Source organism: Cinclus cinclus, chromosome 2 (genome assembly GCF_963662255.1).
Source record: "Cinclus cinclus chromosome 2, bCinCin1.1, whole genome shotgun sequence".
NCBI lineage: Eukaryota > Metazoa > Chordata > Aves > Passeriformes > Cinclidae > Cinclus > Cinclus cinclus.
Window position 1 is genome coordinate 90,859,533 of NC_085047.1, and position 25,135 is coordinate 90,884,667.

Sequence of the window (25,135 nt, forward strand, 5' to 3'; positions counted from 1 at the left end):
CAAAAGGCAGCCACAGCTCTGGAAAGTCACTGCAAAACACATGCATCGAGAAGCAGCCCCGAGGCACGACAGAAAAATGCCTGAAGGAGAGATAACAGGAGCCATAAGGTGACCTTGTGGTTCTGGTGATGGTGTGAAGCCTTCCCTGACTCTGGAAAGGGCAAATGTTAGCCGTGTTTGCTTCGGGATCCCTTCTGACAGCCAGCATTCATGAGTAAATAAACGTTTTGGAGCCTGACAACTTTGTCTGCTTTGAAGCTAGTTCTGGGTCACCCAGGTTCTGTGGGTTGTGTTGCCTCTTGGGTCTTGGCACAGTCCCTGGTGTTGTGGAGCTGGGGTGGCTGCTGGGCTCTGGTTTTCTTCATGGGGTTCTTTGTTGCAGAAAGGGCTTTAGACGAAAGAATGCGGCAGGGCCGCTTAGCTTGACCTTACTCAGCAAGGGTGACCAAAAATCAGAAAGCCATTTAATGTCTGGGGTTATCTTCCTGATGCTGTGAACCTTTTGAAAAAAATTAACAATGAATTTGCAAAAAGCCTCTGTTTGGAGCAGAAAGATTCAAGATATGTTTGTAAGCTGAGTAAGTCAGACACCCCCCCCCCCCCACCCCCCCCCAAATAAAAGAAGTAAAAATGCTGTTTTTCTAAGTGTGCTCAGCATGAAAGCGATCCATTCCCACTTCAAGCTCCTTTGCAAAGGAACCTTGTGTATCTGCTAACAAAAGCCTCCATGGAGAGGAAGTGCTTCCTATCTCCTAATGCCTGTCTCATTGTTTTTTTTAGATTATTTTTACTTGTTAACGGATATTCATCAGGTTGGTTGGAGTGCTGTGTAATTTGAAAGGTTGCTACTGTGTTTTTGTCAACTGCATTAGCAATTTCAGAAGAATGGTTATTCAGATCTGGGGGATTTACTCTTTTGATACATCCAAGGACCTTAATTGTGGCAAAATATATGACTGTAATTTACAAAGATTATTTGCCATGGGATGTCACAAATATATCACTTCTAGGAATGTGTTACTTGCAGGTCTGGTATGCATGTTTGGTATCTCGTTGTAGTATTAATTCAAAATTGATTTCTGAGATGGATTTTTAATAGAATTAGCAGTATATATGTTGTAGTCATATGACTACAGTTGGAAGACTAACCAGACTTAAAAAAGAGTAAGAGATGTGCAGAGATTCTTGACATTTTTGCATTTGGTTTCTTTTGTAAAAACAAAACAAAAAAACCCCACAAAAAACAACAACAAAACAAAATAACACACACACAAAAAAAGACACAAAGCAAAAAACCCCCAAAAAACTACCAGTGAGGAAAAATAGATCTATTTGGGGAAGATAAAGCCTCTTTTTAAGCATATATGTAAAAATGAGTACTAGCTCTGTATGGTTGTATTGTTCTTTTTGCTGTGTACATCCAAGATGGGAATGAGACCATTCTGGGACTTGATAGGGGGAAGGGAGTGTGTTTACTGCAACAGTGGAAGTGTTTTAATCTCCTGAGCCTCTTCTGGTTAGAGATGAGAAATGCATGAAACGAGGGTTGGTCTTGAGAAATAAAATCCAAATTGGAGGAAATAGTGAATCGGGGGCTTGTGAATCAGTGGAGGGCAGAGTGTTGGAGGTACAGTAAGGTGAATAGAACATGGTCAGATGATGCTTTTAGAGCAGGGAGACAACCATAGCTGCAACCAGCGCTTATCTTATGTTTGCTAATAACTTAAGCTGGTTCTTATTCAAACTAAACCTTGCTCCCTCCTACCCGTTATTGTGATATTTAAGTGTTTTGCAAGGCAGGCTTATTTGTCATTTTTACTGCATTCTCCATGACAAAAGGCTGTGGCATTATAACTGCAGAATTATGACATATCAACAGGGCAAAGAGTAATTGGGAACAAAGAGGAAAAGCTCATTAGTTTTCTAAAAGTGGAAAGCTCTATTTTTTCCCATGTATTCTCCCAGTGCCACTTAGATGCCTGTCCTTAGCAAATACTTTCAGAGTATCTAAAGTCCACAAGAAAGACAAGAGGTTTCTTTTATGTCTGCTAAATATATCTTGCCATCCTTGGCTTTTCAGTGCCCTCCCATAGTATCTCTCTCCAGTTCTTTGTTCTAGTGCCTTTGTATTTTGTTTTACATACATATTAATCCAGATGTGTTAAATAATATCAGCCCTCAAGCAACAGTTCACTGAAACCTGCTTTCTCAGTTCAAGTAGTGCTCTTCTAATCCTGGGCCAAAGTGTACTCAAGATGCCAGTGTCCCCAGGTCACCTTTTGAGAAATTAAAAAAAATTAAAACCTTTAATTTCATCTACTGGGACCAGCCATCACAGCAGGAGCCAGATGTGCTTGGTAGGACAGGGAACTGTGTACCTGCAAACTGCAGCTGAGACATAGCCAAGTGTTGGCATTACAAAGCAGCTCAGTAGGGCTTGGTGCCAAAATTCTGCCTTGTTTTCCTTTCCTGGGAATATCAGTGTCATTTAAATTCTGCCTTTTTTCTTTCCGGGGAATATCAGTGTCATTTGTACTTAAAATGGGTGAGATTACTAATAAATAGGGCACTGGGAAACAATGTACTGAAACTCCAAAATGTGTACCAGAACATATGTTTGTCATATAATGCATCATGTTTAATTTGTCCTGACAGCACAGCACAGCACATTGGTGGGGATGGGAAATTTGGCTTCTCTTTCTGTCTCACTCCATGCATCACTTAGCAAACCCCATAACCTCTCTGGCAGCCTTTTAATCTGCTGCTAGAGATGCAACTGGTGCTTTACTTTTTAGGGAGCTGCAGACTGTCTGTGCCATGTAAAAGGTGGTCTGGATAGCTCATCCTTTTCTTGAACTTGCACAGTACAAAAATGTGCTTGGTTTAGAGCTCCAGTGAGGTCAGGGTGCTGAATGCAGACCTCGCCTGTTTGAGTAGACTCACCAGCTCATAAACTTAAATTATACAGGATGTTCCCTGTGTGCAGAGTTCAAAATGCAGGAGGATGCCAAGCACCTTCACCTCTCTCCTATTTGCAACAGATGCAGCCATCCTTGAACTAAATACAACCTGAAAAATCTGTTTTTCAGAAGAGACTGTTCTGAAGACTGTTCTTTTTCAGCTGTATTGATTTAGTGGGGAAAAAATTACATCTCCTGTAGGTCTTGTCTTGCTTTGTCTTTAGAAACAGCATGTAAGAAAATCTGACTGTATGCTGATCTAGTCTTTCTTGCTTTTTGCAGCGAACAGGATGCAAAGTAAATTGTACGCATATATTTATGATTAATCATTAGAAGTCACTTAGCAATAACAGTATGCTTGCTATTTTTGCTCTTTCCCCTTCTGATCCCATGGGTTTTTGTAAAAACAGAATGATTCTGCTGAAAGAATTGATCATATTAATTCTCAAGGCAGAGTACAAGGTACTGGCAAAAGCAGAGGCAATTTTCTGTGGGTTTTTTTTTTGACGCTTGCACTCAATAATTAATTTGATCACTTTTAGCTTCTATCTGTAGCTCTCTTTTCTAAGTCCATCGGCATTCAAATGCCATTAAAAATGTAAACAACTTTTAAAGAGGTTAGTCTCAAGTTTTTACCAAACAGTAAATTTCAGCATTTACAATAAATAATCATTGATGAGCTTCCATCAGTGGCTGTCAGTCACTCGTAGCCCACTGCTCTGTTCTTTGCAGAAAGCACTGTAGATGTTTTCCATATTAATAGTTTTAAAGTATCTGCATTCCCTTTGCTCTGTGCTGCTGAAGCTGATGGGTACATGTGTGTGAGTAGGTGCAGGCAATCTTTGCTAGATCTGTTCAGGCTCCTGCCTGCCACTGCACATTGACTTCTGGCTGGAAGGCATGCGGATGTGCCCCAAAATTTCAAGCCGAAAGACTTCCTTACAGATGAAACAGGAGGTATAAGCACATTGTTACATCCCGCTGAGCTTTGAGGATAGGTTATGCACAGCAAGGTTTGTAGGTGAGTGTAAAAAGAAACAAATCAATAAAATTCCACGCATTGGCAACACAGTAGGGCTGTCTCCCTTTCTTTATGAGATACAGCATTTGGGAGTTGTGCAAGATCACAAATCCCCTCAACCCGCCATCAAAAGCACACGTTTAGCAGCCAGACAAGGTGTACAGCTGTTTTCAACCATACATCAGCTCTGAAAACCTGCTCTTCCTAGGAAGAAGGAATCAAAATGATGGTCAGGGACTGTCTGGGAAACCAGGGACCTGTTGAGCCTTCAGATGCTTTTTAGGGTGCTGAGAACAGGTTAAGGTGAAAATAAAAGATCTGTCTGCACCTGGAAGCTTACTTAAATTTGATTTCTCCTGGTAATGTTTCTTTATAGCATCACCAATGTTAACATTTATATGGCTGCTTTCTGTGAGAGTTAACTTCCTCACCCTGCCAGTGTCAGCAGGTGAAGCAGTAATTATTCCATACATCGATTAAAAAAATAAAAGGATTAACTTATCAAAGCAGGAAAAACTTTAAAAGAAATGCTAAGACCAAAAAATGTGCTTCTCCCTAGTAACTCTGCTAGAACAGTGGAGAGCTGGGTGCTACAAATACTCATTTGAATCAGGTGTTTGGGAGCTCTGAACTAAGAAACATGTCCGCTTGCCTGCTCTAACTGAAGAAGGGATTTGTCCATGTAAATGTAACACTGAATTGGTACCATTAATTAGAGTAATTTACAGCAAGCAAATATGTGCTTTATGGTTAGATTTAAATATTGGGATACCTAGAATTTGCATTGCGCTGTAGTTTGAGGTATCCACATGACTAGAGGCTTTACTATTCATTTGCACTGTACTTTTCATTGCTCTAGGGGTTAAAATAACTCCCGAGGAACACACCCTTTTTTGCTTGCCTTCTCTCTCACTCCTTGTCTCCTAGATTGCATAGCAACTAAGCAATTTTGCTTGACTTTTTCACCCAGACTATCACCTCTCATGACTCCAAATGACTGGAGATAGCTGCTTGTGTAACATCAACCAAATGCTTTTCCTCCTAAATCTATGATTTGGGTAAACACCTAAGCTTCAATTAGTATGTTAATTATAGCAATTATGATTTTCACTGCTCTTATTTACTTATTGCTCTTACTTACTTATTTCCCTTTATCTGACTAAAGGGAAAATTGTACATTTCTTTTCTTTTATTATTGTTTTTGTGTTTCCTGATAATACCTTATCAGAGGTGTTCTCTAAAGAAAATGTACCATGATGGCTTATTATTCTTCATTATAATTAAGCTGTTCTTTGAATGCAGTCTGTCACACTGAAGTGAATTTACATACAGAAGAGAAAAGCTAAATTATGCCAATGTTGCCACTTAATAAAAGTTACTGACTTGCAGATATCTGGGAGAAAAAATTAAAGGTTGTAAGTTTGGATTCCCTTTCTTTATATTTTTTGTTTTCCTGAGGTCTCTGAGCTGTTCTAGGAAACCTGAAGCTAGCTGACACAGTGTTCTCGAGAGGACCATGAGCTTTTTACATGATGCTCTGTAGGCATGGGAACATCTTGCCAAATATGCTGCTTCTGAAGATGGCCAAAGGCCGATGCCCGTGGAGTGAGGTAGAAGGAAAGAATGAGCCTTTTATGGAATTGCCCTTGGTAGTAACCCTAGCTTGCCACCAGCTCAGGGACTTCATACAGAGCTTGTGGCATTCAGGTTTTTTCCCTTCAATTAACTCCTATTGTCTTGCCTTGCACCCAGCAATCTCAGGGGATTTATTAAGTCACTCTGAGTTTCATGTGTATTATCTGATTATGTAGTGCACATAGTTATGTGTTTTTTTCCCTTGCTTGATTTGTCATAGCAGCTTTAGGCTGCCATTGTTCAGTTTTCATCTCTGTGTCTTCCAGCTTTGTAGAAATTCTCATTTTAGGTAGTTGCTGGTAGAATTCTGAAATGATGGCTTCATATATAATGCTCTGTGAGCAGTGGTTTTTTTGATGATACTGCTCAATTTTGCCAGTTGATTCTAACTCATCCTGTGATGTTTATAGATGAACTTTTCTGATCTTTTGGAGCCTTTTGGCCAGTAACAGAAATTTGGTTTCTGACTTTTGTGACATATTTCCTTGTAGCTCTTCTGCTGTTTCTGGCTGCCCTAATGGTCACAACAGAGCTAGAAAAAAAATGAATTAAAAACTTTTTACTATTTGCTTCAAAGGAAGTAACATACTGGCAGACACAGATAGCAATACCTGGCAACATTTTTCAGCTTGTGCTTTTTTAAATTAAAGATTCAAAACATGCAAGGAATGAGTGCACAAAGGTAGAGCAAATGTGAAATGGTTTGTCTTTTCTAGTATATGAAATCCATGCATGCCGCACTCTTCATAGACCATAAAGTTCTTGATCCCGAGGTGAGTCTACCTTTTGAACTCTTGTTTCTATGCAACTATTGGACTCCCACTCAGAGTCATGCCTCAAAACTGCCATGGCTGGTCCTCTTGTTCCAGTACAGGAAGTTTGCATTGAAAGTTATTTGTCCTGCACAATATTTGGCTTTTCAGTTTCTGTTTTGTACATTTCCTCTCACTGACTTCAGAAACTGAAGTGAAGCATACCCTATATTTCTGATACATTGCAATGCTGGTCCTAATATATATACTTTTTTAAAGGACATTGTAGCAGTGCAGCTTCAGAATAGGACAATTCCCTGAGCTACCAAGTTGCAGGTTATTAATTTTGCCTGAAATGTACAAGTAATTGTGTAGTTTTAAACTCAAATGCTTTCTAAAATGCTTTCTAAAGCTACCCCTCAGATTATACCAGGGTGTGTAGCAAAGCAGAAGGAGGCTTGGCAGGGCTCGAACATCTCTGATTGAAAGCACAAACCCCTGTCATCTTCCCTCTTTCCTTTGCTTCTGTTCTGTCAAGCAAAAAATCCTAGTAGTATATTCTGGCTAAGGGTAACTTCTATACCTTCTTTCCTCATAAGTGTTATAATGGTAACTGTCCACTGCTGCTTTACTCCCTGAGGATTGGTTGCATGTTTGGCCAGAAACCATTACATTAAAAAAAAAAATTGGCAAAATGGTGTAAAAAAACTTTGCCAAACCTTCTGCTAGAAAAATGCATGGAAGTCTTACTTTGTACAAACTGCTGCTGAAATTTGTTTGTGTTTACTTGACAGGTGTGCTACTAGCATTGAATAGCTAATAAATATAAAGTACAAGATGAAGACCTTCAGTTTGCATTACTCTAAATATTAAGCCTGTCATAATGAAGGCAAAATGCTATTTTGTGTTAGTGTTATTTCTTGACACATTACTTGTTCTTGAGTCTTAGGAACGTAAACCGCTTCTGGTTGTTCTCTTGGCAGTTGAATATTAGGGCTGTTTTTTCATGTTGCAGTATTAACTGCAGATGGCTTAGCTGTCTGCCATCCTCTGCAGGTTTTAAAGCCTGGTGATGCTCTAGGGAATGTAGGAAGAGAAAAATGTGAAACCAAAACCTGGAGTGACTAATAATTACAATTTGGTATGTGTATGAGAGAAGAGTAACAGCTGAGGAGATGTTTTCTATAACACATTGTGCTTCTGCTCAAAATTAATTAATTCAGGCAATGAAAAACTTTGCACTTTGTCATATAGAGGCTCGAACTAATGAAGGTGAGAACAGATTATGTTGCTGAAGGTGTAGATTATTAATAATAAAGTAGTAATAAAATATATGTATGACGTGCAGGTTGCTAAAGCTGAAGGTGTGTCCTCAGCATGGTGTCTCCAGTGGAGATGTGACTATAATAAGGATGTTGCTGTGGGCTGGGAAGCCTGGTGTTGCAGTTCTCTCTGCCCTACAAGGAGCTGCATGGATGTACTAGAAATCTCTCCTGACTGCTGGGCTGTTACGTTGAGTCATAGTAATAATTATAGCTCCTGGATGAACTGCTCAGGTCATGGTGTTCAGCTTGTCAAAACATTGGTTCCACATAGTGCAGGCAGATGACTCAGGCAGAATCAAAGGCTGGCATTTGCCATTATGCTTATGAGGATTCAGTGGAGGATTTTTTGTGGATGTCAATGACAGATGACATGAGCTGACTGTGGTGCTGGGAAACTGTTACCCTAAAGAGAAATATGTTACTGTATCTTTTTAGAATCATAGAGTCATTTAGGTTGTAACAACCTCTTAAAGTTATCAAGTCCAACCAATAACCCAGCACTGCCGAGTCTGCCTCTGAACTATGTCCCCAATTGCCACATCTACATATCTTTTGAATAGTTTCATGGGATGTTGACTCCACCACTTCCCTGGTCAGCTTGTTGTAAGGCTTGACACCCATTTTCATGAAAAAAAACCCCATAAATTTAACATCCAATCTAAACCTCCCTTGATGTAACCTGAGGTTGTTTCTTCTTGTCCTGTCACTTTTTTGGAGCTTGGTGGACCTGCTCTTCTCTCTTCAGGCTTGAAAAGACGGCTCTTTTCCCAGCAAGTGTCTCAGGGACATTTGATGTGCAGCCCATAGTATTGAGTGGCTGACCTTTTTTATTATTCTTAAATTGGAAACGAGGCTGTAAATGTATGAAATGCATCAGTGCAACTGCATCCTTAAAATTTATAGAGTTGGAGGAATTTGGATACAGAATTTGGATACCATAATGAAGTAGGCATGCATTTGACTACACAGGGTGCAGATTTCACGAATGATCTATAATATGACGTGTCTTATGGAACACAAAACCATTGGAGTTCATGAGCTTTTCATATATGATACTGTGTTTGCTTTCTTTTTCCTGTCTGTGCATCATTTAAAAAAAACAGTAGTGGGGGAGGAAGACATGAGTGTTTTAAAGAGTATCAGATATCTGTACACAGAAGTCATTGCTTGGTTTACAGGAGGCATGGCTTCATTTGGTAATACTTATAACCACCAGTAAGAAAACACAATGCTTTGCTGAAATATTCCTTATAACAGAAAAATACCGTAGTTGCATATTTCTCTCCCATTCTACAAATTCTATCGGAGGCCGATGTTTCACTGTGCCTGAATGACTGATAAACACTGTGTGGGAAGCTGCTGCTTACCTGTCTATTCCAGTTATATTTACTTCCTTATGGAGAGATGGTATGTGAAGTTTCTCTGTTTGCAGAGTCCAAAGCATTTTTTGGACATGTTTATACTAGTATAAATTGATAATGAAGGATATGAAACAACTAGAATTGCCTCTTTGTTTTCCCTGTTTAAACTCCCACCACATAAGCTTAATTATGCATTTTGAGGTGAAGACAAAAGAATGAAACTTTCAGGAGCACTCAGAATTCACCTGATTTTTACTGCAGTGGTTTCAAGATGGTTTTCCATCATTTTTAATAGAAAAAGTAGTTAGAGCAGTGCTGAGCACATGTGAAAATCCTACCTGTAATGCACATTTGAATTGTATAAAAAATTCATACCTTCTTTCAAACTGCCTTAGGAGACCAGCTTAACATGAAAAAGTATTTTATTGCTTAAGAGATAAATAATTGCAGCAACCAGAACCCAAGAGTGTTTTTAATTTCAGTTAAAAACCCCCACAAAAGGTCAACTCGCCCTTTAAAATGTTGGTGCAGAAATCAGAGCAGGGCACTGCAAGCCCACACATCTTTTGCAGCCAAACTTCTGTTCTAGGTTGTTCTGTATTTTGTTTGCGTGTGAGAGTCCCTGCGTGGCATGTGTTAATACATCATCAGAATGAAACCACGCGAACCAGTGGGGGAAGTGGTGGGATGCACTGTGCTTACTTATCCCCCTGCCTGTCCCCGTGAGCCCTTCGTCCTCCCGACCGTGCCGGCGGTGCAGTGATAATGTCTCGGTGGCACGAACAGGTTGCCGAGCAGCAGCTGCCTTTGCCGAGCACCTTGTTTGGAGCCGTGACTGCTCCGGCACACGGCTATTTGTGGCACGGAGTGAAATTCTCAGCGGGCTTGGCTGGCCACCGAGCCGTCTCTGTAAGAGTCCCTGTCTGTCCCTGGCAGACGCCGGCATGGGCAGCCAGATTGGAAAGCTGTCCAGGGAAAGCAGCATGCAGTGAGGCGGCAGTCATCCTTCAGCAAGGGTTAGGCAATGCACCTATTTTTGCTATTGTTTACCAAAGCCCTTCTGGTAACTACAGGGGAACACTTCTCCCTCCCTCTTCTACCATTTCCTTCAGCACCTTCCCTACGCTCAGTGTTGGCTTCCGGTCAGATCCTCAGTGTGCCAAGAGGAGACTGTCTTTTTCTTTCATACCCACCTTTGCTAGTTGAACATTCAACTCCCTTTTCTCTCTCCCTAACACTCGATCTTTAACAATAGGCTGGAAAGTTTTGTTCTATATCCCAGGGAATGCCCTTGGGAAGCTGCTGCTGCTGCAAAACAACCCCTTACATGCTTCTCACTCCCCATGGAGACAGCTTCACCTCAAAGCAACCTAGAACTCCCTAATGAAAAGGCAGTGTATTTTTAACAATGTATTTCAGATCTTGGCATCATGCCTTCTGCAAAATGTCAGAAAAGGGAAAGATGACCAGATGCTCTGGATTTGTGTATTACCAGACCTTCACAGTAGAAGCTGTGTTTTGCTTCAGTAGCATAAAGGCCCTTTTTAAACTCCTGTCAAGCTCCTTTCTTATGTAAGGAAAAAAACTGGGAGTCATTCCTCCAGCAGCAATGGTAACATGACAGGAGAACCAGGCATCTTGTTTTATTGCACACACGGAGTCCTACTACTTTGAAGGACTTCTTGACAAAAACTAGGAAGATAAATCCAGGCTTTTTGAATGGACATCTTGCTGCACTAACTTGCTGTACTACTTGGTTTGCTACAGCCCTGCAGAAGATTGCACAGTAGCAAGCAAATATTTTCTTGCTGACCAAAGAGGACACGAGGCAGCAGAAGAGGCTTCCAGCCACACTGGTCACCTGTGGATTTCAGATTACTGCAAGAATTGTAGTAGGCCACCCGAAGAAAGATTCTACAGGGCACTTTCAATTTGCAGCAGCATCTTCCCAGGAGAATTGTCTGTGATCTGGGACAAAATACAGGAAAAGAGTTGGGAAATTGTTGAGAAAATAGTGATAAGAAGAAGAGATAGGCAACCTTGCTGTTTCTTATCTTAGTGGCTTCGTGCACCTACACTAATCCTGGGTGAATCATCATTTTTAGTACACTGCAGTCAGTCTCACTGAAGTTTTTTATACCCACAGAAGCTCAGCACTGACCTGTGCAGAAAGTGTTGGGATGCAAGACAAAGAAGAACTGGCATCATTATACATGCATGTCTGTTGGCAGACACTGCTCATTTTCATCACTCATGCTCCAGAGAATTTAGGAACCTTTTGTTCCAGGACTGCAGTGGTACTCTGGCAAGGTCTTTGTGGCCTAGGGCTACAAGCTGAGCATTGCTTCATCTGGAGCTTGCCCCATGACAGATAAAAATAGGGTTTGAGCTGCAGCTGGGCTGTGTCAGTGGTGAGGGTGCAGCCTCCTTAGCCTGTTAGAGCTTGTGACTCCTGGTAGTTCTGGCATAGGGTGAATAATCACACCTACAGACAGGCAAATAAGCAGGGTCATGCTGCCTGGGTCCCACCTACACTGGAAAATAGCTTGCCTTGGGGGTTGCTCCTTGTTAAGGGGAAGTGAAGGAAAGACACTGACCAAACCCATTCCACAAATTTGTCAGCAGAAGCAGCAGAGTAGGACTGTGTTGGCTGAGCTGGAGGAAGGCTGCGTGCAAGCTCAGGCCTGCATGGAGAGTGGTGTGTGGGTTGCTGTATGCTTGCTGAGCAAACTGTCCTAACTGGTGGTGAGAGATATGGCCAAAAACCATCACCATCCAGGCCCTTTGTAGGAAGGTCCTAGGAAAGGTGAAGTTATATTAAGAAATCGTAGCCTTGACTGGACCTTCTGTCATACCCTGTGTTGGTACAAGAGGAAATGGCCTCAAGTTGTGCCAGGGGAGGTTTAGATTGGAGATCAGGACAAATTTCTTCACGGAAATGTTGTCAAACACTGGAACAGACTGCCCAGGGAAGTGTTAGAGTCACCATCCCTGGAGCTATTTAAAAGATGTGTAGATGTGGCACTTGGGAACATGATGTATGGTGAATGTCACAATATTAGTTTAATGGTTGGACTTGGTGGGTCCTGAGGTCATATCCAATCTACATGATTCTATGATTCTCTGATCTTCTAGTTTCTCCATTTTGTTCCTACTACTCTTCTCCCTCTTGTCATCCTCTGCTTCCTCATGCCCCCTCACAGAATAACAGATTCTTCAGCTACCGGTGTGCTGTGTGTCATGAGCACAAAGTGCATGCAGTTCTGCAGTTCAACTGATCATTAATAAGGCTGAGTTCAACACAAGAGTTAGTTACTCAGGAGGGCTTCCCAAAAGCCTTCCGTCTGCAGCTAGAAAGTGCAGGAAGCCAATGTATCCCACATCTGCCACAAGCATTGTGCTTCAAATAGGGAGATCTTGAAGAAGTGTAATTATTAGCTGCAAATCTTACTCCTATTAGTGTTCTTACATTGGATAGTTGTTCTAAATGCAGCACATCACTGGAAATAAAGCTTTGGTTTTCCTCTTTCCTATGTTGTCCATTATGGCATGCCTGGCAGTTTTGTTAATGGCCTGAGAAATACAACAGAAATCAAACTGTCTGCCTGCATCTACTCCTCATCTGAAGTACTGACAAGAGGAAGGACACCAATAGATAAATTCAACACAGATGACTTAGAAGAAAGAAGTGGAGCATTAAAAGCCATTTTTATAATGTAATTAACACACTATAGCATTAAAGCAATATTTACCTGGAGACAGGAATCTTCCCTTGCTGCTTTCTTTCCACTGCTGGTTTGTCCATGATAAAATATTGTTTGACGCTGCCTCCACCCCCCCCTCAGCAGAAAGAAGCTGCAGAAAAGTTTGTTGGTGAATTTATTTGCTCACACAGGTTACTCACACCACAGCTCTTCTGGGCAGGTTCTGTCAGCAGCCAGCAGCAAAGACCCTTTCCAGTGACCCTATCCCCGAGTTTACATGAGGGCCTGGCAGGGGAGTGTTCTCCTCTGTGCACAGCCAGCCTCACTAAATCTCAGCGTGACAGGCACACAGCTCTACCACTGAACTTTTAACTTGAAGCTCTAGCAGGGCACGCAGTAGCTCCAGCTACATGACACAGATCTGTGAAAGTAAATCACTTCGCTGGGAACCAGGGGAAGTCCAGCACATTGTTTTGCAGACTTTGCCTACAGTTTCTTTGCAGTATAAGCATAGACTATATACACCCGGGAAAGCAATCAGAGCAAGATGGACTACCAGCACAGAGCTCAGCCATACCCCATCCCAGAGGATGAAGAAGTTGTGTACAAGGTCGCTTCTGATGCTCACAACTCTGCAGGAAATGAAGATGAGAAACCAGTGTCAAAATTGCAACGTAGGCACAGTGAAATAAAACTCTACAAAGAGTTTTGTGACTTTTATGCAAGATTGTAAGTTCATTCCGTTCAGCTTTGGGGTGTAACTGCAGTGACATTACTGGTGTATTGTATGTAATGTATTTTATTGTCTGTGATCTGAGGCTTGGGCTGTGCAAGCTGTTCTCTCATCCAACCTTTGCCACTGTTCTGCTTGAAACATTGCCAGTTGTTAACTGTCAACTAAAATTTGAATTGTTACTTTAAATGTCATCATTAATTGCGTCAGAAATTTTTATCAGCAGTAAAAATGGTGTTGGAATTTGTAGTCTCTCTGCCTTCAGGTTGTTTGCCAGTTATTCTGGGCAAATGGATAAACTGCTTCATTAATGCAGAAGTATTACATACTTCACTGGTTTTACATATATGATGTGTTTCAAATTGAAGCACTTTTTCCTGAAGAGGGAAACTATTTTTGTTTTTGAACTTTGTTTCATGTTTTTGCTTGGATTATACTTTATGTACAGCAGTGTTTAACATCCTTAATGCTCAAGCACTATTGAAGTGATCATGAAAGATCCCAGTTTCTCTTGTGATTATTCTTCATTTAGATTGATAAGGAGGATGGGGAAATTGACTGAGATTTTGCCCCACAGAAAGCATACAAAATCTATGAAGACTGTTGGTGAGCTTTATGGTTGATTACAGTTTATGTGTATAGTCACTGCAGTTTGTCCACAGGTCTCTTTTTTATGTATGTGTTAGACCATCCTGCATCTGACCTTCATGTGAAATTTGCCCACTCATTTAACTGTGAAGGCAGTGGATATTTGGATTTCGGTTAACATTTTCCTTGTCTGCAAAGATCAAGAGAGAGAGAGAGAGAAAAATGTGCCAGCTAATAATAACATGTCAGATGTGACCTTGTGTAGGGCTCTTCTGTGAGACAGTGTAAGAAATAGATAAAACACATTCCATTTTGAACCACGTGCTAGGTGTTTGCTTGCTCCCTTGGATGGTGTGCGACGAATGAATTGAATTCCTATTGAACATGGTGGGATCCCAGAGGTTTTATCTCCGTAAAGACTTAAGAAGGAAGGCTTGGCATCTTGCAGAGGAATGTGGGCTCTGCACTTAACTGGCACAGCATGATATCTATATCGAAATGTGTGCATGCATGCACATGTGTTTAAAATGATGTCACTTGTCTAATAACCTTCCAGATACATTTTGATTCAGTGGTTTTGTCAGTGGACATCAGGTTGTAATGAAACTAGACCACCGCCCTCTATTTGCTCTCTGCTACCACATGGTATTAGGGCAGAGGGGTGATCCTGAAAGGCACGGCTTTGAGAGTCTAGATATGAGTGACAAAATGTTTGCAAAGGAAAAAACAAAAGAGCATTTTTCTTAATTTCTTTTCTTAATTAACTGAAACACAGCTGTACTGTCTTCTGCAGATGTGGACAGCTACCACACTGCCATTTTTTTGGTACTGTGCCTTTGAGAAGCAACCAAGGTTGCTGTTTTAGTATTTCTTTGCATCCCTGGCATGGGTTTGCCAGCTTGTGTTGGCCTGTGTGTGGGTTGCAGTGGGGCAGCCAGAGCATTCACACCCTCCCCCTTGGCCCTGGAGTGGGCTATGAGCTGGCACATGATGAGCTGAGCTCCCTGAGATAAACTCTAACAAACCAATCAAAAATTCCATGACTTCAAACTACATTTGTAGAATGACTTCAAGCAATGCAGAGCTCGTATAAAGGATAATTATTTAACTACTCTGTTTTTCATTAATATCTGCCTGACTGTATCCTGCACAGTCTTTCACATTGTTTATTTAGAGCTCTGAACTAATGCCATTATATATATAATTTAGAATTGGGAATTGGTTTACAATAAATGGTTTATGCTTTCCTGTGTGATGCCAGTCCATCATTAATATTTGCCCTTGTTTTCAGTAGTTTTAATGTATTTCATAATTTTTACAGTAAGTTGAATTACCTGTCTTTTTTAATCATAAAACAGCCTATAAATGTGTCTGTAGTGACAACGTTTCTATTTGGCATTTTTAATTAATTAGAGAGCATCACAGCGATTTTGTTTCTAAAGAGTTGAGGAGCAGGGAGAAGTGGTAGTTTTATTTCTGAGGAGATGCCACAAGCCATGAAGTTCATTGAAAAAATTGTGTTGAGCAGCTTAACATTAGGTTGATGCAGTTTGGCCTGGTGTGTGTGTGGGGGCGGGGGAAGGACCCACAACCAGTGCTGTTGTCTATTTAGGTTAATTTTCTATTTCCTTTTTTCTTTTTTTTTTTTTTCTTTTGAATGACAGCAACATGGCGAACGCGCTTGCAAACGCCATCTGTGAGCGCTGCAGGGGGGGCTTTGCCCCTGCCGAGAAAATTGTCAACAGCAATGGTGAGCTGTACCATGAGCAGTGCTTCGTCTGCGCCCAGTGCTTTCAGCAGTTCCCCGAAGGGCTCTTCTATGAGGTAAGTGGGGCAGAGGACCTCTCCTGTCTCCATACTTCCTCTCGACCCCTAATTCCCATAGCAGAAATAACTACAGGCAGATGGATAGCTTAGAAAATCCCATGGGAGGATCTGGGATCTGAAGGAGTATGCCCAGTAAAGGGAGAAAAAAACCAGGAGCATTTCTGTGCTAATTTGGAGGAGATCAATGTATACAGCATTCTTTAAATGTGGACCTTAATGTTACCAGCACTGAGAGGACAACTCTTGAAGATTTTTTCTCAGTGCAATTTTTTTCCTTGAAATTTGTGAATCTGATGTATCATACCACAAATACAGACAAAACATACTGCTTAGAGGAGAAAGTAATATAGAGGGAAATGCCAGCATCCTGTGGTCCACAGGAGGTTTATTGCTGAGTTGAATGAGTCCAGCTTGGCATTGGAAAAGCGCTATCAGTATGTGAGCATGCTGTGATCCAAACCAGACAGGGCCAGTGTAAGATCAACTCTTAAGTTTAACAGTGTAGAGCATTTGAAATTATCAGTTCTTAACACACTTTCAGGGGTTAAAACTTGATCCTGTTAATATTTCTCAGCTCCAGGTTGATTTGCCTCAGCTTAGGAGGGTGTTTTGGTATAGGTTTCATTTTCTTTTATGTTCCGCTATCATGGGCATCAGAGTGTGGCTCAGCATAAAGTGGCTGTAGTGAAAGCTCTAGACTGGTTCATAAAGTACAAAGTGATTAGATAGCATGAGACAGAGAATTACTGTCAGAGAGATAAGGCACTGCTCGAGTAGCTTACAGTCCATCTTAGGCTAGCAGTTACAGGATTTGTGTCATATGATGATCTGAAAAGGAAAATGAGCAGGATGAAAAACGAACAATTCTGTGCTCTCACATACAGATGTCATCCTTTGGCAAGAGCACAATAGTTTATCTTCCATAGGAGCATTTCTAATTTTACAGAACCATGTTGCCGGTGATGAAGAGAGGCTGAGGGAGGAGTGTGGATTGCAAAAGAGACTGGCTAAGGGGATTCTTGGAGATTTGCTTTTTCTCACCTTGTTTGAGGATCAAAAGGCTCTAGGGATAGTGTTACACAAATTGTAGTAAATCAGCCTCTAATGTTCCATAAGACATCAAAAGGTGAGCTACAAGACAGAATTAATTGAATAGAAACAAAAGAATGCCCCCCAGATACTTAACAATTGCTGACTCTTAGAGAGTCCATCATTACCTAAGACGTGAGGCAAATGTAAAGTGATATGAACATTTCAAAACTAAAACAATTATATTTGTAATTATATTAATAAAGTTTTCTTAAACCAATAAAATGTTTTTTCTCTAAATAATGAATACTTTATTCATTCTTTTTCTAACTCAGAAATCAGTGAGACATTCCAGGGACCTCTTTCAGAAAACTGAATGGTCCTTAAAGATAAAAGTTTGGGAAATCGTGCTCTAGGCAGCCTATCTTCTAGGGGAGACTGCAGCAGAAAGAAAGTCGTACTTTTGGACCTAGTTCAGGAATGTTAAAATCTCTCTCTGTTGCTCTTGGGTGACCTTACCTGAATCTCAGTGGCAGAGGCAAGTATCATAGTGATGCTTTGATACACTGTATGTAGGCATTTTGCTTCCTACTGCTACCTTGTTAACATTCATATTCATGATGATTGATCTTTGAGCACTCTCTTACTTAAACATGCTGCTCTCAAAGACAGTAAGTCAGAAGTGAGTGCCGGTAGATTGTCCCAGGAATGAAATTAACACTGCATGCTAAAGATGTTTTGGGTAATGTTGCTAGGGGGTTTTTTTCAGGCTGGGTAGTCTGAGAAATGTTACATAGAAAGTGGAAAGTTTCTGTTAGGATAGACACTTCTTGCCACACTTACTACAGAGCTAAAATAACACTGGATAGGCTGAGGGAGCTGAGCCTGTTCAGACTCAAGAAGAGATGATTGAGAGGGGGCCTCATCAATGTATATAATTATCTGAAGGGAGGGAGGAGGATTTTCTGACAGAGAAGGGAGCCACGTTCTTCTTGCGGGTGCTAAGCAATAGGAAAAGAGGTAACGGGCAGAAACTGATGCAAGGAAGTTCCACCTCATCATGGGGAAGAGCTTCTTTACTGTAAACAACTTTACAGGTTGCCCAAAGAGGTTGTGAATTCTCCCTCACTGGAGATACTCAAGAATCACCTGGATGCAATTCTATGCAGTGTGTTCTAGGATGACCTTGCTTGAGCAGGGAGGTTGGACCAGATGACCCCTCCTCCAACCTGACCCATTTTGTAATTCTGTGAGAAGAAGGAAAGCCCTGAGCAAGTAGAAGATGGGCTTAGGTTTGTGAGTGCTCGGGAGTGGCTGACAGTGCTCAGATGACTTGAGATAATCTGTATCACTGTCAAGAAAAAACAGTGACTGGAGAAGATGGGCAGAAAGGATATATTCTTCAGACTGGCTTCATGCAGTCTTTGAGAAGATGGATGTGTTTGGAGTTGTGGCCAGGTAATGTGTTTCTCTGAGCAGGTTCCCGTGGGTAAATGCAGGCATTGTTGATTGCCCAGCATGAACTTGTGTTTATTCTGTGCCTGGTTTAGTTAAGCTAGTGTTGCTTGGAAATGATTTCCAGCTCTTAGCAATTAGGAAGACAAATATTGTTCCCCTGCCTATTGCAAGCCTTGCAGGGTTCCCCTAGTTAGTCATTAAGCTGCTTATCACACTTGCCATCAAACACTGCCATGATAAGCTTTCACACTGTGTTCCACGGGTGGGGGTGGAACTGGTCAGGTCTCCTGTGCTGCAGGACTTAATCTCTGGGCTGCCTTGCAGGCTCCCTGATCAGCACAGCTCGCTCTGGTCTGGCACTGGAGCAAAGTCACTCACAGGCACAAGTGGTGCCCATCCACAGGAGTTTTGTGGATGTCCTCTTGAGCCTGTGTTAGAAGTGATAGTTTGGATTCCATTTGTGCCTAATGTTGCACAGAAACTGTGGGCACAGTATATTTGATTTGTGTTCCAGTTGGCTCAGTAACATAGTTTTAGCAGGTTCTTTATGCACTCAATCTAAACAAAAATTAGCACAAGCACATTCCAATAGAGTTACCAAACTCCATTCTTTGCTGTTAGGTATGAAGTGGTAGCAATTCTGGTCTGCTTCTACTCCATCACCCTGAAGGTGTGTATTCCCTAGAGCTGCTATTGTAGAGTTTCACTACAGGTAGCACTGCACAGACCTATTCTAATGGTGGAACAGATGGTCACGTTTGTTTCTTTTCCAGTTATACCTTGAGTGTTCTTTAAATGGTTTTTACCAAAAGCTGTCATAGAGAAACAATCTCTAAAGTCTCGGTTTTTGTGCATGACTTTCCACTTAAATTAGCTAAAAACATGGAGGTAAGCTGGAGGTTATTTCACAGTGAGATGTTTTATGCAGAGCCATTTACCTCACGGACCTTCAGCATACAGTAGTGAAATGACTGTGCTTTTAAACATACTCTGATTTGTTCAAAGCTTTCTGTGATAATAACAGCTGGGTCATCCACAAAGGGCAGCACAAAGGAGCAGAGAGGTTGAAAATATAAACAAGACTGAATGGAAACCAACCTGCCTGACGCAAACAAGAGGGGAAGAAAACCTGTTTGGTTTGTTTGGTCTGATCAGCATGTGGTGGCTTTGAAATCCATGCAAAGCTAAGCATCCCCCACTGGATCACCTGTTTATACAGAACAGGAAGCTTTCAATTTTTTTTTTTCAGTTTGAAAAGGATTTTGTCCTGCAGGAAGCAAGCATAAATCACAATGAACCAGTAATTTCCATTACTCCTTGAGAAAGTAATAGCCCTGTACCTTTCAATTACTATTTTTTAAAAAGCCAAAATTAAAAAGTAATCTGTTTTAGAGTATTACACTGCAATAGTACTTGATAAATTTCTGGCAGAGACTTCTGAAAAAGTCTGTACTGAGTTAATGTCTTTCTGTTCCTAATAGATGCAATTCAGGTTGGGCACAGAAATTTTCTAAACATAAATATCTAGTGAAATGTTTTATTAGATCCCCATCCTGCCAGTTGCAAGAGTATTTATTATATTTATATTGTATTCTATCCTTGTCATTTCCTATTATACAACAGGTAATCTTGAAACACGTTCTGTATTTTCTGTCCATGCACAAAACCTTACTTTCTGGGTAGTATATTATGCTATTCACTTGGCTTTGTCTTCAGCTGTAAAAAGAAAGGAGCAAAGTCTTGTGCTGTCCTCCTTGTTCCACTGTTTAAACTGAGACATTCAAATCCAAACATTTTATAGCATACCTAATATTGTCTACGTGGTTTTGACATGCTCAATGGCATTTGTGTCTAGTAATAATGATGCCTGAAGGTATCTAAACATCTTTCATTTCAGCACATATTTGCCTACATGTTTTTGCATATTCTTTGGCTAAGCAGTGCTGTTGAATCTCTTTATTCCATATGTTTTGTTTGTTTTTTTTTTTCAATTAGAGCTTGAACTGCAGTGGAACTTACCTCAGCTGTGATAAAATTCAAATCCCTTAAAATCAATTTAATTTGATCAATTTAGTGAACTTTGCTCCTTAATATTTGGACTTAATTATCTTAAGGGTCTTTCTCAATGTAAATTATGATTCTATGAAATAAGCATCATAAAGGAAAAGGCTTATTTCCCTTCATGTTTTGGCTGAACTTATCCATAAATTGTGAAGATTTCTGCCCCTGGGTGTTCTTCCTAGCCCAGCCTCCACCATATGTACTTCCTCTGGTATGCTGGGTCATTCTGGCAGGAAATGTAGAGCGAGGAAGACATCAAATAGGTTTGGGAAGAATGCTTTTCCCCTCCTGCTGGCCAAGGCTGTTTGTTAGCTAATTTCCTGCTCAGAATGTGCTTGGTTGCTTCAGTTTCAGTAGTCTGTCAAAATTCAGACATCTCTTGTAATGTAAATGGGTGACAGAAAATGCCTTACGCTCTCAGCAGTACTGGAGAAATTAACACTACATGCTAACTAGCAGGTGAATTAAGACGGGTAGATGTAATGCTTAGCACATGAATCTCATGGTCTGTCTTTTTTTGCTCAGACCCTCATGTTTTATTACCTAATTGTATCTGAAAACACACCAGGCTGTTACAGCATTTATGTTAAGTGCATGTTACTCATCCCTCTAAGGCTCAGATCTTTTTCTGTTTGCAGTTTGAAGGAAGGAAGTACTGTGAACATGATTTTCAAATGCTTTTTGCCCCTTGCTGCCATCAATGTGGTAAGTTTTAACTTAAGGTGAAATACTTCACACTGATCACAAATGGGAGTGTCACTGGGGGAAGATGTGCTGCCCTTTTAGCTGTTCTCTGGGAGGTGCTCATGTTCAGCTGAGCATCTGAACTTCAGGAATGAGCTAGACTTCAGAGAAACTGGGGACTTCATCTTTCTAATGGTCATAAACCAGGAGGATTTTAAAATAAAATTTGCATTCTTTTAATAAGTAATTTAGCTGTTGAGCCAATGATCCAATGAACAGACTGTTCATCAACTCTTGATTATTTATATCTGTACATCTCTATGTGCTGACATTTGTCCCTTTTCATGTAGCTGAAAGCCTGCAACAAGACTTTGTCATCTGCTTTGACTCTTGTAACCCACCTGTGCTGTCCTCCTTTGCAGAAGCTGAGATAATATTCATTATCTAGTGTTATTATCAAGTGATGGTCAGCTGGGCCCCCACTGATTTTTTTGAAACAAATACCTTTCAGGCTTCAGTGTCTAATGTCCATCCTCCATGATACTGAGGGCTGCTTTCTATTTGCCGCTGTTAATGTAGATGTTTGTGCATCTGCTGCGCTGTAATAACTTACGTGGGTTTTTTTTTCCCCTGAGTGTGACACATTTTGCTGGGCCAGAGCTAGGAAGTCATTATTTGACTATTCCCTAAACTGCTCTGGAAGTCCTTGTTTCTTTGGCACCTTTGGCAAGGTGCTAAAGCTTTAACTTATCTCAGTGAGGCCTTTCCTCTTGTGGAGGGAGGCATTGAACACCAAGGGAGAGGGAAGCAGATGCTATGGAACTGTGAATTTAAGGCTGCAGATGTGAACAAGCAGGGAAGGAGGAAGAAATGAGTTGGTGGCAATTTAGTAGGAGCTATGCTGCCTATCTCCAGGATTTCTCCTGCACAGTTGGCACAGGTCCACCTTCTCCTGCCCTCTCTCCCTGGTACTGCCAGCTCCCTTAAAACCTCATCAAGGTCCTGACCAGAGCTGGGCTTTTCCACTGCTTGTACTTAATAGACACAGACAAAGTCAATGGGGCTGTTGTCAGTGATGAGGCCTTGAGCTTTCCTGACAAGTCTGGAGTCCATTGGATTTTGTTCTTGAAAAGCCACGACTTTGTGGGAATGCTACATAGTCACATGCTGCATGTTTTCGTGCATGCTGGTTACCTGCCTGATCGCTCCCCTTTGGCAGCTCTTGGAGCTGTTCTCCAAAGCCAGAACTCAGCCTCTGACAGCACTGGGAAACTGAGCTCCCAACACATTTTGCACTGTTCAGAGCCCCTGGCTACACTGTCCATCAGCACAGAGAACAACTAAGTCACATATGAGGGACATCACTCCCCTGCCTGTGCAGTACAGTCACACTGTGCATGCTGAACACTAGTTCTCACACTGCTTTTTTAATGTCTTATGGGATAGGACTCCTTATGGTAGAAACTGTGTGTGTTGGTTGACTGTTCTGCAGCTTCACTGAACCTTTGCATTTGGACTCCATGGGAGTTTTTCTGCAGGAGGTCCACAGGCACCCAAGCTCAGTTCTGTTGTTCCTTGAATATAGAATACCTTAAAGGCTTGGTCCTAGTGGAGTAGACACCTCTGCTATGTGTATGTCAAGTTAAAATTGTCATACTCTTAAAGAAAAGAAAGGAGAAAGTTGATTAGGACAGAAGAAAGCCCCTATTACATTAAGTACTCCATAAATTTCTTAACAGCTTGAGAGCAGATAAGTAAAACCAGTGAAGGGACCAAAATAGGGTTATTGCAGAGAGAAGGTGGAGTGTGCATGTAGAGGGACTTGTATGCAAATAGCAGAAGGTCCTCCATCAGCAAAATGTTTTCTTTTAACCCATAACAAGAAACAGCAAACAAACCCAAATTCCAGGGCTTGGAATCAGAACTGCGATAATGAAAGCAATGTGTCCTATCAGATTTTGAGGTAAGGAAAGGAATGATGATTGTAGTCATTGTAGTGATTCATTTGTGAGTTACTTTTAAGTTTGTCTAGTATGGTGTTTTACATTCTGGTGTTATGTTTCTTACAGGTGAGTTCATTATTGGTCGTGTTATTAAAGCCATGAACAATAGCTGGCATCCAGAGTGCTTCTGCTGTGATATCTGCCAAAAAGTACTGGCTGATATTGGATTTGTCAAGAATGCTGGCAGGTAAATCTCCACCCTTCCTTCTGTTAACTGCTCATAAATTAAGTGAACTAATAGCGGAACTGAGAGGTTTTGGTTCTTGAAGCTTTCCAGCTTGGATGGAACAACTGAAGTATTTTCTGTGATAAGAAGGTCTAATCATGCATCACAAAACCAAGAATGGGTATCTTAAAATACTATCATTTTTTTTGCCTGCTTCAACACTAAGTTTCATGGCAAACATTATCTTTGCCCAGTGACCTTTTAGGGTCAGTGTTATATGTAATAAGAAAGAAAACATTCAGATACAGAAGTATTGCCTTTTTTTAAAATAAAAATGTTTACTTTCTTTTTCCAACGTGGTTCTCCAATTTTGGTCTAGTTTGGCACCAAATGTATTAATAATTGCTTAATGTTCAGGAGGACCCTTCACAGAGTAGGATATTTTGCCAGCTATGATCAAAAGAATATTTTACCAGTGGATTATATGGATTATATAAGGCCATTGCCTTCTTATGTATAATACAACATAAAGAATTATCTACAGAAGCAGGACCTGTGTGCTCATACAGCCTTCAATCTAAATTTTTAAGATTTTGAAAGTCAAACATCAATCAGCAAGAATCTATAAGAAACTTCGTTTTCTGTGTTTCAACACAGCTTTAACTCAGCTGAGCTAAGAAATTATACTCCTGTGGTGAAAATTAAACGATGACCCTGAACTCGGGCAGTCATTTTGGTGCTTTGAACTTCGTTTGCCTTAGCAAGGAAGTTGCTTTAACAAGACACAAAACAAGAGCTTATTGAAATAAGGTTCTGAGAGATTTTTGATGTATATTTTGCACTGTTGTACCTGGTAGCAACACTTAACTCTCTTTTTTTAATGCCATTTCAGACATCTCTGCCGTACTTGCCATAACAGGGAAAAAGCCAGAGGCCTGGGAAAGTACATTTGCCAGAAGTGTCATGCCATTATTGATGAACAGCCTCTCATATTCAAAAATGATCCTTATCACCCTGATCATTTCAACTGTGCAAACTGCGGGTAACCTGAGTTCTGCAAAGGGAAACAGGAAAATGCTGGGCTTACTTGCTTCATCAGTTTAAAGTGAAAACTTGTCCTGTACAACTGAAAAGAGCGGGTGGGGTTTGGATGTCTTGTGGCCAGATGTGTGTTACTGCTTTTGGCTTGGTGGGGTTCAAACAAAAGCTGACCTGCTGGGGACTAATGAAAGACTGGACTTGCAGGACAAGGCAGTACCTTACAAAATACAAATATTGACACAGATACCATTTCTATAATAGTAAAATCATAGCTCACTCTTCTACTAGCAGGGGAAGAGAAGTGGTTCTGTTTTGTTGCTTGAATTACTATCTTGCCTATGTCTTTTTTTTAGTTCAACGGCATCCAAACTTTGTTCTTTCTTTTTAAACCTGTCTTTTTTAGAAGCCTTCTCCCATCTCATTTTATCATCTTCTACAACTGCAGCACATGAAACTGCACATTTCTACATCCTGCACTGATACAGAGATGTAGGATTAGCATTGGAGCATGGAGCATTGTAGGATGCATTCTTAGTTCATTTCTGCTTCAAAGGAAGCTACAATTCCATAGCGAAGGCTGATTTGAGTAACAGTATGTAGTGTTATATCAGTGGCAATCAGTTGAGTATTTGTGATCACCGTCACTTTTAAGATTTAGCAGTTCCCAGTATCTAACCATGCAAATTATTAAAAGGTAGAGTTTATAAGATTCTGCAATGGGAAATTAATAAGCCTAGCTCATGTGGGTCTGTAGTTCTCTTTCTCTGAAGTTTGGTACAAAGAAAAT

At 40.9% G+C, this 25,135-nt stretch overlaps 1 protein-coding gene across 5 annotated transcripts in view; it reads left to right on the top strand.

Moving 5' to 3' along the window:
* Positions 1–25,135, top strand: part of LIMS1 (LIM zinc finger domain containing 1) — a 40,347-nt gene that overhangs the window by 7,887 nt on the left and 7,325 nt on the right. For 2 of the 5 annotated variants that reach the window (XM_062487928.1, XM_062487929.1), the window contains exons 1-5: positions 12,555–13,487; positions 15,744–15,903; positions 21,093–21,159; positions 23,208–23,328; positions 24,200–24,349. In XM_062487928.1, the coding sequence (XP_062343912.1) occupies positions 13,306–13,487; positions 15,744–15,903; positions 21,093–21,159; positions 23,208–23,328; positions 24,200–24,349 (680 nt within the window). In that variant the 5' untranslated portion in view covers positions 12,555–13,305. Of the gene's footprint in view, positions 1–12,554; positions 13,488–15,710; positions 15,904–21,092; positions 21,160–23,207; positions 23,329–24,199; positions 24,350–25,135 lie in introns of those variants that run through there. The other 3 variants (XM_062487931.1, XM_062487930.1, XM_062487932.1) reach the window with 2 other exon arrangements.